The sequence below is a fragment of the Erithacus rubecula genome (assembly GCF_903797595.1).
Source record: "Erithacus rubecula genome assembly, chromosome: 14".
NCBI classification, from domain to species: Eukaryota; Metazoa; Chordata; class Aves; order Passeriformes; family Muscicapidae; genus Erithacus; species Erithacus rubecula.
Window position 1 is genome coordinate 528,383 of NC_136666.1, and position 17,825 is coordinate 546,207.

Here is a 17,825-nt window from a genome sequence, read left to right on the forward strand (position 1 = left end):
CAGAAAATACCAGAGCTACATAGTGTTACCAAAAAAAAAAAAAAAAAAAAAGAGAAAAGGCGGGGGTTCGGTTCACGCCCTGTTTTGAGCTAAAATATATTTTTCATTTGCTATAAAATCTTGGCTACTGCATATACACTGAGCATTTAAAAGTAAGAGTCATGCTGCATCATTTACACAAGTATTTTGATTGTGGAAGATATGCCATATACAAATGGATTCTCAATATATCAAATGATGATATTTACTGCAGAGCATTCAGATCAATACAGCCTGTCACTAAAACTGTGGTGGAAGAAACTCCTGTGCTCTTTGTGTGTTCATGCAGACTGCCTTATGTTTTGCACAATCCAAATATGGCTGCAGGGAAAGATAATACAGAAAAACACCAGTTTAAAAATTAAGAAAGGGATTGAGATACTCCAGTATTCTGCTTTGGTCATTGCAAAGATTCAGCGTTTACAGAGAGATGCAGTTTTTCTGTAAAATAAACAATTGGTATAAAAGAATTTTGACAATTGACAACATGCTTAATGAAATTTTTGTTTGGATAGTGCTAATTTTAGAAAGCTATAAAGTTGCTCAAATTATTTGAGTTAAATAAGGACCATTTTCCTGAAGAATCCAGTATCCAGCACTTTTCATGTAAAAGCTGATTAACACTGTAAAGTCATATAGCCCTTCTTTCAAAGTCTTCTCTCTCTATAAATTATTAAACACTGTCCTAGATGTAAAAAATGCATTAGTGCCAGCTGCTTCTATTTTTTGTGGCAATGTGTACACTGTACATTTCCATTAGGACGATTTAGAAAAAAAATCACTGATTAAATTTCAGTTTGTATGTTGAAAGCTGTATTTTTTAACAGATTTTATTTATTTGATAAAGAGTGGTGTTTTGTAAAGAATATTTATTATATATGTTGCACGTCTATAATACACATAAAGATGTGCAAATATCCCAAGTCTTTAGCTTGCATCAGTTCACCTATTTTAGATTAAAAGTTCCAAAATATTCTGAGTTAGAAACTTTTAAAAAATCGTACTGATGTAGAAACTTAAACACCTACCGAATGTTTCAAACGCAATGGAAATCAGAAGTTGTTTTTTCCCCCAGCAGTCACTTACACGTGCATCCTCCCAAAAGCACAGTGCAGCAGCAGGGGTTACCGGGGTGGATGTGCCGGGGTCACCGAGCGCTGCAGCCGCGGGACAGGAGCCCGGCCCGTTGGGCGCTGCCGCCTCTTCCCCGCGGTGCTGCCGGGAGCCCCTTGGGCGGCACCGGCTCCCGCAGCGCGCCGGGAGCGGCTCCTGCTCCGCGGAGGGTACCGGGCCCGCGCTGTCCGAGCTTCCCGCCCCTCTCCCCTCACGGCCCCGCGCTGTCCGAGCTTCCCGCCCCTCTCCCCTCACGGCCCCGCGCTGTCCGAGCTTCCCTCCCCTCTCCCCTCACGGCCCCCGCGGGGCGGGGCTAGCGCCGCCCGGCTCCCCCTGCTCTCGGCTCCCGCCGCTGCCGTCCGCCGCTGCCGCGGGCCTCGCAGGCAGCGGGGGCCGTGCCCCAGCCATGGTTGGGAGCAGAGCGCGGCTGCGCTGCGGCCGCCCCCCGTCCCTGCTCCTCCTCACCTGGTTCTGCTCGCCTCTGCTCGGCTGGCCCGCAGCCTCACACGCGGGTAAGGAGGCTCGGGTCGGCCGCGGGGGTGAGGGTCGGCGGGACCGCTGGGGAGAAGAGCGAAGGGTGAGAGGCGCTCCGTGAGGAGCCAGGAGGGGAGGGCGCGGCCGCCGGGGGTTCCGAGCCCGCCGGGGTGGAGCGGTGGTACCGCGGGCAGCGGGAGCGCTTCGTGAGGGGAGGTGAGGCGGGTGCTGCGGGGAGCAGGGAGCGCTGCCGGCCGTGGGCTCCTCCCTAAGCGCACCGGCTTCATCCTCATCACCAGCAACTTTTTCCCGGACGAGGTGAAGGTAAAGCTGGTGCCGGGTCCTGTGGTGGCTGCTGAGGGAGCGTCGCAGGGCTTTGAGGAAAGAGCGGGACCTCCGGAGGCCGCTGTCAGACAGGCTCACCAGGGCTGCTCCTTCACACAAGAGGGCGAAAATGTCTTTGCTGAATTACAGCGTTTTAGGTGTATTATCAGTCTTGACTGCCTCACGTTTCATTGTATTGCATACACTTCCTAAATGTGTGTATATATAACACTTCAGAGATCTCAGCTGCCACAGCTTAGAGTTTTGCTCACTTTTTGAGAGGAGGTGCAGTCATAGGTTTGTGGTGCGTGCTCTGCATCTGCACCTGCTACAGAGGTAAACTTGCAGAATATATTTTAATAACTGTAATTTCGTGTATCGGTGTGACTGCACATGAAAACAACCCTCTTAAGAATTGATAACAGATCTCTCTTTAGTTTGGTCGTGCATTATTTCTTTGGCTTCAAAAGAGGCAGTCTGATAATTCAATCAGGATTTAACTTTCCGAGTTGAAGGATGTAAAATAGCATGTGAAGCTGGAGTATTTATAGAATTACACGAAGATTAAAGGAGCAAAATCGCTGCTCTTCCACAGATTTATTTGGAAATGGTTGTTTCAAAACATGGCACTTACATAATTTGTAAGTACATTGCCAAGAGTTTTGCAGAATATCTTGAAACCATAACTGCAATAATTACAGGCAGAAAGGTCAAATTTATTTTTCATTAATTTTCTTTTTTTATATTAACTGAAAATTGCAAAAGTGGTTGTAAATGTGGTTAATGAAAAGTTGATTGTATTGACATCTAGGTTTTAATTCAGCCTACAAATTCTCAGTCTGTTATTGCTGAATGTGATTTGAAAGATTATTCTTCATCTCAGGATTTGGAAAAGTAGTGTTTTTCATGTTTTCATGACAGAAGATGAAATATCATGATGTTACATTATATGATTTATATGACTGCATGGAATTACCTGCAGTCAGGGTAAGCCAAGTTTTGCCTTTTGGCACAAGCCAAAAGCAGTTTGACTTCACTGAGAACTGATCATATATAGTGAGGCTAAAGTTTTCTTTTCACAGCTTGTTTTTTCTAAAATAAAATGAAATTTGCTATAAGAGTGCTTGTAAATTAATTTGGTGGGTTTTTTTGTTAGTAGTAACTAATATTTTATCTTGGATAACTCTGAATTGTCAGGAGAAAATACTTGCTGATTTAAAACACAGTCAGAGTATATAAGTTTTCCACCTAAGCTTTTCCACTCAGTTTAACGGATCAAATCCTTCTCCCTACCCAACAGAAAGCTGCAAACCTTCCTGCTTGTACTTTCTTATGATTTTTCTCTTGAAATATTTTATGCTTTCTTTAGAGATCTTTAGGGGGATAAATGTGAGCATTGATTCATGGAGAAATGTCTGTATTGATTTGTAGAAGGAAATACTTGCATAGTTCCTACTTTTTAGAATGGTATTTATGGGGTTTATGTGATATTATAGGTTTTGAAATCTCCTCCTGTTTGTCTGGTTTTGAGCAATGTAGCTGATTTCTGTGAGCTGTAGGGTTCTGTGCTCCAGTGTATCCAAGCCTGGAATGGAGCTGAGTGGGAAAATGCTCCTGAGGCAGAAGGTAAGGCCAGAACCCAATGTATGCAGCACCCGGGGCTGCACTGGCAGCTTGTGAGAAGCCCTGGCCTGTTTCTTATTTCCATAAGGTCTTTTTTAGATACATTTCGTATTTCTGTTTAATTCCATGACACATAGCCTCTAAATTTATAGATGATTCTGCATACTTGTGCTCCTTGTGCAATCTGCCTTCCATTCACCTGTTTTCTTCTCTTTTTACATTTTTCCACTTGTCACCATCTCTTCACAATTTTTTAATTGATGCTAATACAAGGACTAACTGAGAATCACAGCCCCTTGTTACAATCTTAAAATCAAAGATATGTGGAAAAGAAATAGAAAATGTATGCAACCTGTGTAACAAATTATTTGAATGGCCTTATTAAAGCTATCTACAGCACAGGTGCTCAGAAAGGAAGGAGTTGTGGTCCAGTTAGCTCTTAATCTAAAAAGTGCCAGTTCACATCTATTTCTTGGTTAGTTTACAAAACACATGGCAGTCTCTTATGGCTACTAACCAAACTTGTATTCACAAATATGTATTATAATATTATAATATTATATGTTATATATATATTATAATATATATATAATATATAATATATATTATAGTATATATAATTATAATTATAATTGTTGCTCAGCTGTTAGGGGATAGTTTCATTCTCCTTTACAGCTATCAAGTTATAACTTTAGCATTTTAAATTTGAGTTGGATGTAAGAAGCACCTTCCCTGCTTTCTGTGGGCAGCTCTTGTACCTTTGTGTGTATTGGTAAGTCCTAAGCACTATTGCAGTTCAAAATTCCTCACAGTTTCCTGCCCAATTTATGTAATTTCATTTTGCTACTGGTTGATGGGCTAGGTAAGAGAGAAGGCACAAATCCTCCCAGTAATTTTAAAGTCACCTTTTGCATGCTCATGGGTTTGTTGGTGGGGTTTACCTTTATTTTTTAAACAGGGGAGGAAAAGAGAGTTCTGGGCAGTTCAGAATTGGTTGTTGGTTTTTCTGACTCTGTTCAGTAAATGGAATAGTGTTAGTATTGCTGCTTTGACTTACAGACATCCTAGTTAAGATGATTGTGATCTTTCTAAATGCTTGCTGTTAATTAAAGGCTTGACTGTGATTGGATTCTGGGCAATTGCTAATGCATAGAAGGAAAAGTAGGACAAAAAATTAAAGACCATGCAGGAAGTATGACTCATGATCCTTTTCAAAGGGTCAGAGGAATCTGTATTAAAATAAAACTTCAATTTAATACATTACCTGTCTCTTCTACCTAATGAAATAATGATGGGAGATCATCTTAATAAATCTAGAGTACTGCAGGCAGATGTGCTGCATATAGTCATTCACCTTCCAGATTTGTAAGGAAATTCTTAGTTGTAGTATATAGCAGTTAGTTTTGTGGATAACAGTTTGTGTTATAAAAGCCCAGAGTTAAAGAATATAATGTTAACTGCAAAGTATGGATATTTTGCAATGTTTATTGTCCTTAGTAGTGTTTGTTTGGTTGGTTGTTTTTTTTTTGTTTGTTTGTTTTAATGGTGTATGATTATAAACAGGCATTAGTAATAACACCTTAACATTACACTTCTAAAAAGTGCCCTGTGGGCCTCCTTTCAAACTGTGCCCAGTAGTGAGGTGAAGAAAACCTGAAATCATTAACACTCAGCTCTGTCAATTAGAAAATGCTTTGAGTTGCTCTGTTTAAATAGCAAATGCTTTGAACTACATTGTTTAATGTGTAAGGACCAGTGTTACACCTGCACTCCAGTCTGGCTCTTAGACTTTATCTAAGGAAGCTGAGAGGAATACATAGTTCCAAGAAAGCTTGTTGTTGAGATTGAGATCTCTTTGAGCCTGAGATCACTCACCACACAGTATTTGGTGGTCTTAGAGTTCTTGTTTTTCCAGTTCAAGCACCAAAGAACGAATCAGAAGCCGTTTTCTGAGGTTTCCAAGGTTTTTATACTTTCTTATCTAAGGAATTCCTTCCCTGACCTACAGAGGTCTGTCTAGCAGGTCAGTCAGAGGCACACTGCCTGCCCTCTGGGCAGGTCTTATCTTTTATACTATAAATTACATGATGTTTACAATTACTTTCCAATACATGACACTTATATTGCACTGTACATTGGGAGCTTTCTCCCAAACCAATCCAAAAATGCCATCTAACCCAAAAGATGGATGCCACGAAGAAGAAGAAAGAAAGACATACCATACCCAAATTCCTCCATCTTAGCTCTGGACCCCTTATTGTAAACAATTTTATAAATTCACTTTTTTACCTTCTAACAATCTAAATTATGCTGTACTTATTTTTTTGTGACTTGTAATTCTTCCTGTAATGATGGTAACTTTTCCCAGGGACTGAAATCAAACCCAACAGGGGTCTTGGGCACTATGCCAAGGCCTCTGAGCCCCCTGCCCGGCTCTCGGGGCATCCAGGGAAGCCAGGGGAATATCCTGGATTCCCACAGCCTGTTATTTGGTGGAACATGGACTGTGATGTTCTCCTATTTGAAAACAAAGATTTATGAAAATATATCTGGGATCAAGCCTGTAACACTAAGCATTTCACTGGTAATTCTTATAAAAGGAATAATGTTGCTAAATCATATTAAGATGGAGGAAATTTAATCCCATAATGGTACGGTGTTATTCTTTTGTAAAACCCACCTTTTGTTTCTTATCTACAACATTTTAAAAGTTAGCCATTGGCAGCCCATGCAGAATTTTGACTTGAGAATGTTAAGGAAATAAATATATATGTACATGCTTCCTCATGCTTTTCATGCATCTGAGACCCATGAAATGTTTCATCCTATTTTCTAACTAGTTCTTCCAAAGTACTTTAATAAAAAAAATTGTTTAACAGTTACTGAGGAAATGGTAGAACCGAATTTTTAAATGCAGTGTTTTCAAGGTCATGTGTTTCATTAGAATTTTTACTTAGCCTTTTGTCAGAAGTGTTCTCCGGCTACTTTGCTTAAAAAACTTTGCTTTGTGCATAAACATTTGCCTCCTTTGTGCAGAATTAAAATTTAGGCCATCCATCATCATAATGTGATTTAGGTGTGGTTCTTGGACTGGTAATATGGACTCGTACTAAGTGGAAACCCAGCACACTGGGTGGCAGTGAGAAGAGTTTAAGTTACAAATAACAAAATAAACATTGCCATTAGAAGTTACCACTGAACAGTGCAGAGAGCTACCTTTGATTAAAACTGCAGAGCTTACCTGGCCTCAATAAAAAATGAAGACACAAATTCAGGCAAGCTCAGAACTGCCCTTCAAAGGCTGCAGATCCTCCCAGGGGGGTGGTGTTGCCATAATCTCTTGCCATCTGATTTAGTATGAGATTGTATCGGAGCTGTTTGTTTGTTAATCTTGCTAGTCACAGGTTTTAACCTCTTTCTGATTTTCTCCAGCCAGCACAGCTACTCTGCTGCCTTAAGCCACTAAAACTGTTTTACCTGTTTTTTTCTCTTTGCATTTTTCCCACTTGTCGCCTGCTCTAAACAATTTTTTTATTCATGGTAATACAAGGAGTAACTAAGAATCACAGCACCTTGTTGCAATCTTAAAATCATAGATATGTGGAAAAGAGATAGAAAACATATGCAGTCTGTGTAGCAAATTATTTGGATGGCTATATTAAGTTAAATGTACAAGGTAGTGGTGATTACTTGCTTTGTTTTTGCCAAGTCTTAATATAGTGTTACCATTCCCAGCCTCCTCAAGGAGCTCTCCTTTGTTGAAGATGTGTTTTCTGTACCAGTTTACCCCAGTGTATTAATAAACAGAATAAACTAGAATTACTGAAAATTGTGGATACATTTGTGATCAGAAAAAAAAAAAAAAAGAAAGAAATAATTGAACTATACTGTTAGTAAATAACAGTCACTGTAATAGATAAGTGAGTATACTATAGGTCCGAGTATGAAATGTTTGAAAAATAATCTGTAAGTATATAAAAGCAGTAAAGGAATGCATCCCCTTTTAGCACAGCAGGAAATGCTGTGCTTTAAGAGAAGCCTGATGTGGAAACAGCATATACCCTGAAGATGCTGAATCTTTGCACAAGAGGTCATCTTACAGGAACACAGGAATGGTGAAAGTGCAATTTTGCCTCTGCATTGCTTCAAGGTCAATTAATGGAGAGATAATATCCAGCTACATTGTCAGTCTTAAATTGTATGAAAAATTCAGTTGAGGGTTGTAACTGGAGGAGGGAAATGTAATTAATGCTAATATAAAAATCAAGTATTTATGAAATATTAGGCTGAAATATACACAAAGTCATTCATAATTCAGGAAATAGGGAAATATAAATAGAGAAATTAAGTTGTGTCTTCAGGAAGCATTCTTTTAGTGTCTGTAAAATGTAGGGCTTGGCAAATCTGTATATGGTTACAAACAAAAAAAAAATCCTTGTCTAATGAGGATATACTGAACCTGTTAAATGTGTTTTTGGCAGTTGTAGATTTACAAGATAACTTGACATGTTGCAGCATTCTGTTGCTGGATCCTTTTTGCCAGCAATTCTTATGTGATGGGAGTTTTCCCGTATCCAGCTGAGCTCTCCCAGCAGTACAGTGTAAGTGGCACCTCTGCACATCCCACAAATCCACAGTCTTGAAATGGAGATGTGTCAAACTGTAGAACAAGTACAAATAACCAGTCTCAAAAATCAGTAGGTTTGTGAGCAAATGAAATGCACTCTAGACAGAAACAGTGTGACCTGTCTTACACCCCAAATGTTGATTTGGCCCACAGCAAGAACCACTCAGCAGTACGTTGATGTAGGGTAAGACTTGCAGGAAAAAGGGGGTGCTGCTGCTCCCACTTTGCTGATCCTATTACTTAAGCTACATTCTGCTTTTGCTGCTCCTGTGGCACTTCAGGGAAAACTTCTGTGTGTGTAAAATACTATTATTATCATTATTATTATTATTATTTCTTCTTCTACTGGGCTGGCTCACAGCTGCAGTGCCAGAGGCAGGGAGCTGCCTTGATGGGCTCTGCAGTGCTTTGGGTGTTTGTCCAAAGGCCCTGTACATGAAGCCTTTTGCAGTACAGCAGGGATCCACTCATGAACGGAAAGGAACTTAAACCTTAGGCTACCTGTGTTAATTTGTCTAGGCTGCAGTCACGTGGGGCTGGGTTAGGTCTGTTCTAATTAATGGCTCAAGTGGTGTCAGCCAAGCCTCTGCCACAAATGCCAAGTCATGTCAGCTCTGAGAATGAGGGCTGATCCTCTATGCAGGTGTGACACTGGCATACTGGGTCTTCCCAGGCAATTCTAAAATCCTAGTCCTCTTCAGCATCTGTGAATCAGTGATTTACTGAATGTTGATGATAATGAACTTCAACTAGACGTTCTTTATGCTGCCTTTAATTGATACTTTCTTTCCTTTAGCTTCTTTTATGAGAAGGATTAAACACTACCAATGTTTTTTCTGCTTGTGTCATTTCTAGCTGATCTACTTCTGTTATGTTGAGTAAATTTACCTCCTCTCCAAACAAAGTAATGTTAATCTTTTAAGTCTTTCCTTGTATGGATGGCTGTGTGTGGTTTTAATCTGTTTATGACATTCTTTGGTGATTTTCTGCTTCTGATATATCTTTTTTTAGATGGGTGCCGTTAGTGAGCACATGATTTCTAGAAAGGTCGTGCCACAGATTTATGTAATAGCATAATATTTTAAGTCTGCATTAAAAAGAAATGGTGATGATCTCCTTTCTTTTGTTTATGCTGTCGCATAAACTGATGATAATCATTGCTAGGTCTTTTTTTGGCAGTAGTTCCCTTTCAAATTTCGTTGATAAGTAGTAAAAATCTATGTCTAGAACATCTGTCAGTTTTTTTCTGGTGGTCATCCTGTCTTGTGTCTGGGGATTGGAGACCTTTCCATGCAAGGTGATGCGTGTAGTTTGTGCTTCTTGAGGCAGTGGCCATCTTCAGGACTTTAACACCTCCTTTGAAAGCTGTTATTGCTCAAGTTATTTATCTAAACACAGATCTTCCCTTTTTGCCTCCCCTCTCTCTCCATCTTCCCCAGAATGACCCCTTGAGAGCTATGAAAAAGAGCTAGAAAGGTACATTCCAGTCAGTGAAACATTAGAATAGGTAGAGTTGACTGCTAAATAGTTTGGCAGATGCATTTAAGTACTCCACAAGTGCAGCAAAATTTGTACACGATAAATGTGCCCAAACATTAGAAGAAATACATTAAACATGGAGAGACTGAAGTTTCAAACTAGATTGCAAGTTATGCAATATATACAGGTGTATAATCTGTGAAGTTCAACAGAACTTCAGTTCCTCATAGATCAGCTTTCAGTTTTTGAGGAGTTCCATAGTTGTGTGGCATTGGGTAAATGATAGAAGAGCTTTTTCCCTACTGAGATTAGGTTAATGTTCTTGAGTCCTCAATTTTAAAAGCGTGATGATGGTATGAGGATGCTAATAAAACCTAGTGACTTTATAAAATTCTGCTTCCATGACCTTGGGCGTGCTTCTAGAGAGAAGGGGCTGAGATGAGAAATGGAACTCAGCATAAAAACAAGCTGTGACTGTTTGGACACAAGAATGCAGATGTACACTGCTCATTTGAATCAATATTTTTATTCTTTTTAATATAGCTGTATCTGAGCCTTCTTTTATTGCTAAAAGTGAAGATCGTTTGTTTAAGCATTTATTTGAAGACTATCAAAGATGGGTTCGTCCAGTGGAACGCCTGAATGACACAATAAAAATCAAGTTTGGCCTTGCAATCTCTCAGCTGGTAGATGTGGTATGTACAGTAAATTCTTGTTTCCATTAACTTTAAAAGGCGCATAATTTCGTGTGAGATAATTATGCCTGTTAAACACAATAGATGAAACATCTTAAATTATTTTCTGTGTAATAAAAATGGCCTGTAGATGGCTGTTTAATGTTTTCATATAAACATACATAGTGATTGGAATGTGTTCAGAGTGTGTTTTGTATGTTTAGTTACAGAACTCTGTGAATTAAAGCAGCTATTTCCTATGGATATATTATTTTTTGTGATATGTGCTTTGTTTTACAGGATGAGAAAAATCAATTGATGACAACAAATGTATGGTTGAAACAGGTATGTGTAAAATATTGATGAAGAATTCTGAAGCTTCATAACTGCGAACCAAAATTTGGGAGAAACTTTTCTAGTTAATTGTATATTCAAAAAACTTAGTTCTTACATGAAAATTTATTTCACATAGTATTTACAGAATTGTGATAAACCTCTTAAAAAACCGTAACAACAAGGTAAATAAAAATTCACCAAATTAAAAGAAATTATATAGCATTGCATGGCCATTTAATATACCAAGGTGTATATATCCAACTATAAATTGCTGCTTCAGTACAAAAGTTTTCATTCAAAAGCTTTATTAAGAAAAGCATGGTTGGTGTATTCTTCTGTATAATAATTTTGAAGCCTTTTTCCTGTGGGATATTTGAAATTATTGGATATACATTGCTGAAGAATTCCAGTTTCAAACTTAAATACTCTTGCTAGAAGAAAATACTTTTTTCTATTGAGATTATTTGGGTTTGGGCAGGAAAAAGCCTCAAGCTTTGTAATTGTAAGAGTCCAGTGCTAGACTTAATTGGCACTATTTACTTGTATAATAATGCTCACAAGTCATTCATGATTTAACTGAGAAGGGTCTTTGCAGGTGCTGGGTGTACTTACTAGCTTATGAAATTATTTTTGTTCAGGCTAATTCCTTTCTGTTTGTTTATTTGAATTTTTTTTTTTTTTATTTTTTTTTTTATTTTGCTTCCCATTGCCTTCTTTTCCATAACTGTAATTTTAGGCGAAGTTTTTATTTTTAGGAAAACTTTGAGACTAGTCAGCAAATACAAGATGGTTGTGTGGGATGATGATTCTTTTTGCCCTCTTTAATAATTTCTGCAGATCTTCTTGAAGTTGAACCAGATTTGAGAGTTGGAGCATGATGGGGTTTTTTGTGTAATGAAAATATCTAAATTGCTTCTGATTAGCTTCCAGTCATTGGTATTCATCCAGAACAAGCTTTCTTTAAATTTAATTTATACGATTAAATTACATTATAATAGCTCTTACTTATAAATACATGCTCTGAAAAAGGAACATCATATCTTACGTTCTGTACAGAAACATTATCAAGTAGCTCTTATAACAGAAAACAAACGCTGAGTGAGGTAACTGCGTGCCTGTTCAGCAAATTCATTGTTTTATGCAAATTTTAGAAACCAGTTTGATTGCTGTTAATGGCCTTGTTATCTGTTTTCATCTGGTGTCACCTTGCTTAAATCCAAGTCCCAATAATAATAATGATTTTTACATCTCACATATCCACAGGAATGGATAGATGTAAAACTGAGGTGGAATCCTGAAGACTATGCTGGAATAACATCTATCCGTGTCCCATCCGATTCTATTTGGATTCCAGATATTGTGCTGTATGACAAGTAAGATTTGAATCTTTTCATACAAAATGCATTTGCTCTATAACTTCACTGACCAATCTTCTTCTAGGAGGCTCATGGGGCAGACATAATGTTTACATTGAGTGGGCTAAGAACCTGTGGAAGAACTTGCCTCTGAATGCAAATGGACTTTGTTGCCATGTTAAATGCTCAAATGTTTTGCTTTACTTCTGAATGGGATTTCTACTCCCTTTGAAAAGGTTATTTGCATTTTGTTGTGTAAACTTTTTTGTTAATTAGAAAAAAATGTCCTGCACAATGCCGAGTATAAATAGTGTAGAGTGATGGGAGGGAAGCAACTGATTTATGGTGTTGTAGGTCATATTCAGCATGGAATTAAAGTCAGATACATTTAATTGTAAGGATGGGTTGGGTTGGTTTTTGGGTTTTTCCTTTGGAAAATTAACAAACCTCAGGAGCGATAACTTTTGAATTAGCCCTTCTGCACAGCTCAGATGCACATACCATGCTTTTACATGTCCTGACTTGTCAAGTCAGGATAAAAGGCTGTTGCAGTAAATTTAAGTTTGCACACAGGTATTATTTTACCTGTTTCCTGACTCTTTTTATCCAATAATTATGGTTTGGCCAAATTTAAAAGTACTTATCCTGTCTTACTAATGGAAACACCAGAGCTGAGTCATGCTGTTGAAGATCAGGACTTTACAATCCTTTCATAAATCGTTGGAACCATAGAAAGCTGCACAGATCTTTTCAGGACCTGAAAATATTCTTCAGTCTTCCAAAGCTGTTTACCTGTGTGAGATTCAGATTTGAGGGAAGAAAGTTGGTCATGGAGAAAATACAAAATTTTGGCTATCAGGAGATAGACAGCTGGAATGACAATAACAGCATAATATCTTCTTTAAATACAGCCCCACACCCCACTGTAATTCCCTGCATTTCTCTCTCTTCTTTCAGTGCAGATGGGCGTTTTGAGGGAACATCTACAAAAACTGTGGTCAAATATGATGGCACCATTGCTTGGACTCCACCAGCAAACTACAAAAGCTCTTGTACTATTGATGTAACATTCTTCCCCTTTGACCTTCAAAATTGCTCAATGAAATTTGGTTCCTGGACTTACGATGGCTCACAGGTTGATCTAATTCTTGAAGATTATGACGTTGACAAAAGAGATTTTTTTGATAATGGAGAATGGGAAATAGTGACTGCAACAGGGAGCAAAGGAAACAGGACTGATGGATGCTGCTGGTATCCTTTTGTTACATATTCCTTTATAATTAGACGTTTGCCACTTTTTTACACTTTGTTTCTCATTATTCCTTGTATTGGGCTTTCATTTCTAACTGTTCTTGTCTTTTATCTTCCTTCAAATGAAGGTGAAAAAATTTCACTCTGCACTTCAGTACTTGTATCTTTGACTGTTTTTCTCCTTGTTATTGAAGAAATTATTCCATCATCCTCTAAAGTTATCCCGCTCATAGGAGAGTACTTGGTGTTCACCATGATATTTGTGACCTTGTCCATCGTGATCACTGTCTTTGCTATCAATATCCACCACCGCTCCTCGTCCACGCACAATGCCATGGCTCCCTGGGTGCGCAAGATATTCCTGCACAAGCTGCCCAAGCTGCTCTGCATGAGGAGCCATGTCGACAGGTACTTTGCTCAGAAGGAGGAGACAGCAAATATGAACGGCTCAGAGTCATCCAGGAACACCTTGGAAGCAGCTCTGGACTCCATCCGCTACATCACCAGACATGTCATGAAGGAGAACGAGGTTCGCGAGGTGGGTGTGTTCGTCCTGCTGCACTGCTTTTCTGCAAGTGGAAGAGTGAAAAAATTATAAGTGCTTTGCTGGGCAGTTGCATATTACAGATGTGCTACAGAGCTGTGGAGCTGTTCCCACTAGAAAAAATGTGCAAATATGGTGCAATACTGAGAATATTCACCTGATACAGTGCAGTATGTGGGGTCTTAAAAAGTCTTTTGCTTTCTTCTAGAGGATCTTGTCATTAGTTACACATTGTCTGTGACAAGAGCACGTGTAACTGTTCCCTGCAGCACTGCTGAGATGACAGGAGAAGCAGCTCTTTTTTCACTTTAATGTTATACCTGAAGGCTATATTGAAAAATGCATTTGCATTACATTTTCCAATTAAATCCTGCCAAGACTTATCTTGCAGCTTTCAATTCCAAATAGAAGCAGTTTCAGTGCTCCAAGTTGTGTTTAATACACGCTATAGCCATATGTTGGTCATTTTGTGCTCAGATGGTACATGGACTCAGTGACTTCGTAAGGGCTCTCTTCTACCCTTACTATTACTTGTCCCTAAGTTTTAGCAAAAGATGTCAGAGGCTTTTTTTCAGTCTGTGCATTTGCACTCTTGAGTTATCCTTAAAGAATGTTTACAACATTTGTGTAAGAGCATTAGAAATCTGTGTTCCTTACATGCTTTTTAAGCTAGCACCATTGCATCAGTCTGAAATGCAGTTTCCAGTCTAGTGCAGAAGTTTGTAGAAATACAGAAGTTTGTTGTGTACTGTTTCTGATGGCAAAGCCTGAGGCTCTTTCAGTCTTTGTGGGAATTGCAGTCTTCAGAAGGCTCTGATTCCTCCGAGAGTTCTCCCATACGAGACTAGGAGTGATGTGCCTCCTCTAATGTGCCTTCTCAGGACTTGATTCTGACATTGTCACAAGGGACACGGCCTAGATTTGTAATAAATGTATCTACTGCACTGTTAAAGCAGCATCTAATACCCCTGCATTGTACGAACAACAGAAATAGAATCTTTTGCTATTAAATACATTATTTCCTGTAAATTGAGGGGTGACCGTGAGTGAACAAGTAGTAAGCATTTTGTTTTTCAAGTGTAATGTTGTTGTTACTATAAATCTTGGAAATTAATATACAACTCATTTGTTTTATTATTACTGGGCTCCAGACAATGCAAGCTTTAATTGCAAAAGTTGTTATTAACACTAGACAGCTAGTGCTGTTGTAGCCTTACATTTTAGGAAGTGTTAGGCTTGGTAAATGTAGATAGCTCCAGTTCAAATCCAAGACAATTGTTTGGCAAGGTTTTAATTTGCTTGCACAATTATATCTGCGGTACTTGCAAAACTGTGTATAGATGGGAATAATTTTATCAAAAAGGAGTCTTGAAACTACTGGGAGTATTCTCCCCAGTGTACAATTCTGTGCAGCTTTCAGTCATTGTTTGTAACACAACAACTGCTCTATATTAACAATTTAAAAAAAAAAATTATTATGATTTGGGAGGTTTGGTTTTGGTTTTCTTGTTATTTTTTTGTTGTGGGTTGCTCTTGTTGGTTGGAGTTTTTTTACAATTTTTGCTTCCATCTCCTGCTTGGGAATTCTACATTTTGACGTCGTGTGCCATGAATCCTGCAGTATGTTAGAAAATGGCAGGCCAGTCTCATCTCTAGAGTTTGGGGTCAAGTTCTGCATCAAAATCTACATTGCTTATCAATCTTCACAGAGGGAAGCTTGCTTCTGTTCTAACTCACACTATAATTATAAAATGTTGTTCAAGAGGGTTATCATATGGACATGATTGAAAAAAGTGTACTTTGAAATAACTAAGAATTGCAGGAATTGGTGCTGTGTTTTTACCTGCTCTTGCGAACACTGACCAACTTTTGTGGTCTTTGTGTTTTAGGTTGTTGAAGACTGGAAATACATTGCTCAGGTGCTTGATCGAATGTTCCTATGGGCTTTTCTTCTGGTTTCAATAATTGGATCCCTTGTGTTATTTATTCCTGTAATTCATAAATGGGCAAGTATAATAGTACCTACCCATATAGGCAGTACAAATGCATAAAATATTTTTGGAGCCACATCCTACTGATCTGGCTCTAAGTTTTGTAGTAGCTCTGTTTCCATGCATGTTCTTTTTAGGCATGTTTCTGATAGAGAGAAAAAAAAAATCCCAAACTAGAAAATTAGGTTTTTCTGAAAGCATGGCATTCTCAGGACATATAGAAGTCAATTTGCTTATTGCCAGTCTACTGAGCTACTGCTAAGACAGGTCAGAATTAAAAGAACCTGCTTAAGCCATGGCATGTATGATTTATCAAAAAAGCATACACTGACACCTACTGTGATATAGAAGGATTTCAGTTTTTTAATGATGATCACTGTAGTCCAATTATTTAATTACTGTATAAATTGTTATACTGAATATTAAACATTTGCAGTTACACAGTAGAGTTGCTTATTTCGATTTAGTATACAAAGGAGAATTTTTATCAGTTCTCTTCAGTTTGTTGTAGAAGTCTGAAATTTTGCCAGAATAATTTAAAATAATAAAAATACAAGTTAAACTTCCTGTGTATGTAATATACAACTAAGAACAGCAATTTGGCCATGTTTGGCCTTTATAAATTTTTGGTGGAATTTGCTGCTAAATTTTCAAGCTTTTTAATGCTGTGATACCAAAATGAGCATTTAATAAGCCTTAAAATGCCTAAAGCATGTGTGAATATTGATGTCTCCATCAGTTTGGAAAGGAAGGCAAAGGCAGGTAACTGAGTTCCCAAATTGCATAAGTATTCTAAGGGGCTGGAACATTCAGTTTTCTTTTGATAAAGAATTTGATACAGTGTGAGAGTTTGCAGACATTCTCAATATTTCCTGTCTTTGAGTGCTTCTCAGAATTAAGATTTTAAGCACAGGGCGAAGGAATCTGTGGAGCATCTTTCTGAAGGAAATGGGTTATAAATGATTGTGCTGTGGAACCAAATGGAGATGATTGAAGATTTTCACATTTGTTAAACTGAACTTAAGACAGCTACCTTGGATTAGTTCTTTCACTTAGAAAACCACATGTAACTCTCAGCAGCGAGGACTCAAGAGTTTTTGATATTTCCTTTTCCCTAAGAGCACTGAAAGCAAACTTGCATTTTTCAATTATTCCATTAAGATATATTTTTTCATTGATTCCAATGTCACCTTTCTTCCTCTCTTAGTAGTTTTATTTCTGGAAAAGACTGTAAAAAGTTGGGTGTTTTCCTACACTAAAGTTTTTTCAGTGTTGTTCATAATATCCTGTAGGCCTAATACAGGAGTGCCAGGCTACAGCAAATCTTAGGAAGTTTTTGTTTACTTAAATTACTACATGAATAATAACATGTTTAGGTGAGAAGTTTTACTGTAAACCATGGTATCTTCAATGGTTTTAAGTTTTTATAGTGATTATAAATTTGAACAACAGATACATGTTTCTCCCATACCCCCTCCCACATCCCCTTTAGAATAGCCCTGCACTGATTATAATAGTGATTATGTCATAACTTCTGTATAATTAAATTATTTATTTCAAAGTGCTTTAATCTGCAGGATATTCTTGGTTTTGTGTAGCTTTTAAAGACTCACAGGTGGGGAAATTATGTCAGGCAGGCCTTTTTGTAAATTTTTTTTTTTTAACAGCAGTTGGGAAGTCACTCTTCTTCAATTAGACAGTTGCATCTGACACTGGATATCTATGTTTCCTCTATTCCCATCATAACTTTAAAGGTGAATTTGCAAAGATTATCTGATTTAATTCATTAATATAAGAGCTTTAACTTCTCAGTATTACTTGGGTAAAATAATGTATCAATGACTTTCTCTCTGTGCAAATTGTAGAAGTACTTCAGATAGCTTATTTCCTCTTCAAATACAACATTTCTTTTGAAAGTCTTCCACAGGTTTGAATAACTGAGATTTACCTGAAGAGAAACAACAATCTACAACTGTAGATTAGATATATATCTTG

The 17,825-nt window shown here is 38.0% G+C and overlaps 1 protein-coding gene across 3 annotated transcripts; it reads left to right on the forward strand.

Moving 5' to 3' along the window:
- Nucleotides 1-1,408: 1,408 nt before the first annotated feature.
- On the forward strand, nucleotides 1,409-16,273 carry CHRNA5 (cholinergic receptor nicotinic alpha 5 subunit). Of its 3 annotated transcripts, XM_079317878.1 has the most exons (7): nucleotides 1,409-1,664; nucleotides 10,223-10,374; nucleotides 10,654-10,698; nucleotides 11,953-12,062; nucleotides 13,002-13,295; nucleotides 13,514-13,833; nucleotides 15,729-16,273. In XM_079317878.1, exons 1-7 carry the CDS (start codon nucleotides 1,559-1,561, stop codon nucleotides 15,734-15,736), a joined length of 1,035 nt encoding a protein of 344 aa, XP_079174004.1. In that variant the 5' UTR covers nucleotides 1,409-1,558; the 3' UTR covers nucleotides 15,737-16,273. The 3 variants fall into 3 exon arrangements, with proteins under 3 accessions (XP_079174004.1, XP_079174003.1, XP_079174005.1); XM_079317877.1 differs by having other exon boundaries at nucleotides 13,002-13,833; XM_079317879.1 differs by lacking the exon at nucleotides 15,729-16,273 and having other exon boundaries at nucleotides 13,490-13,617.
- The last annotated feature ends 1,552 nt before the right edge of the window (nucleotides 16,274-17,825 follow it).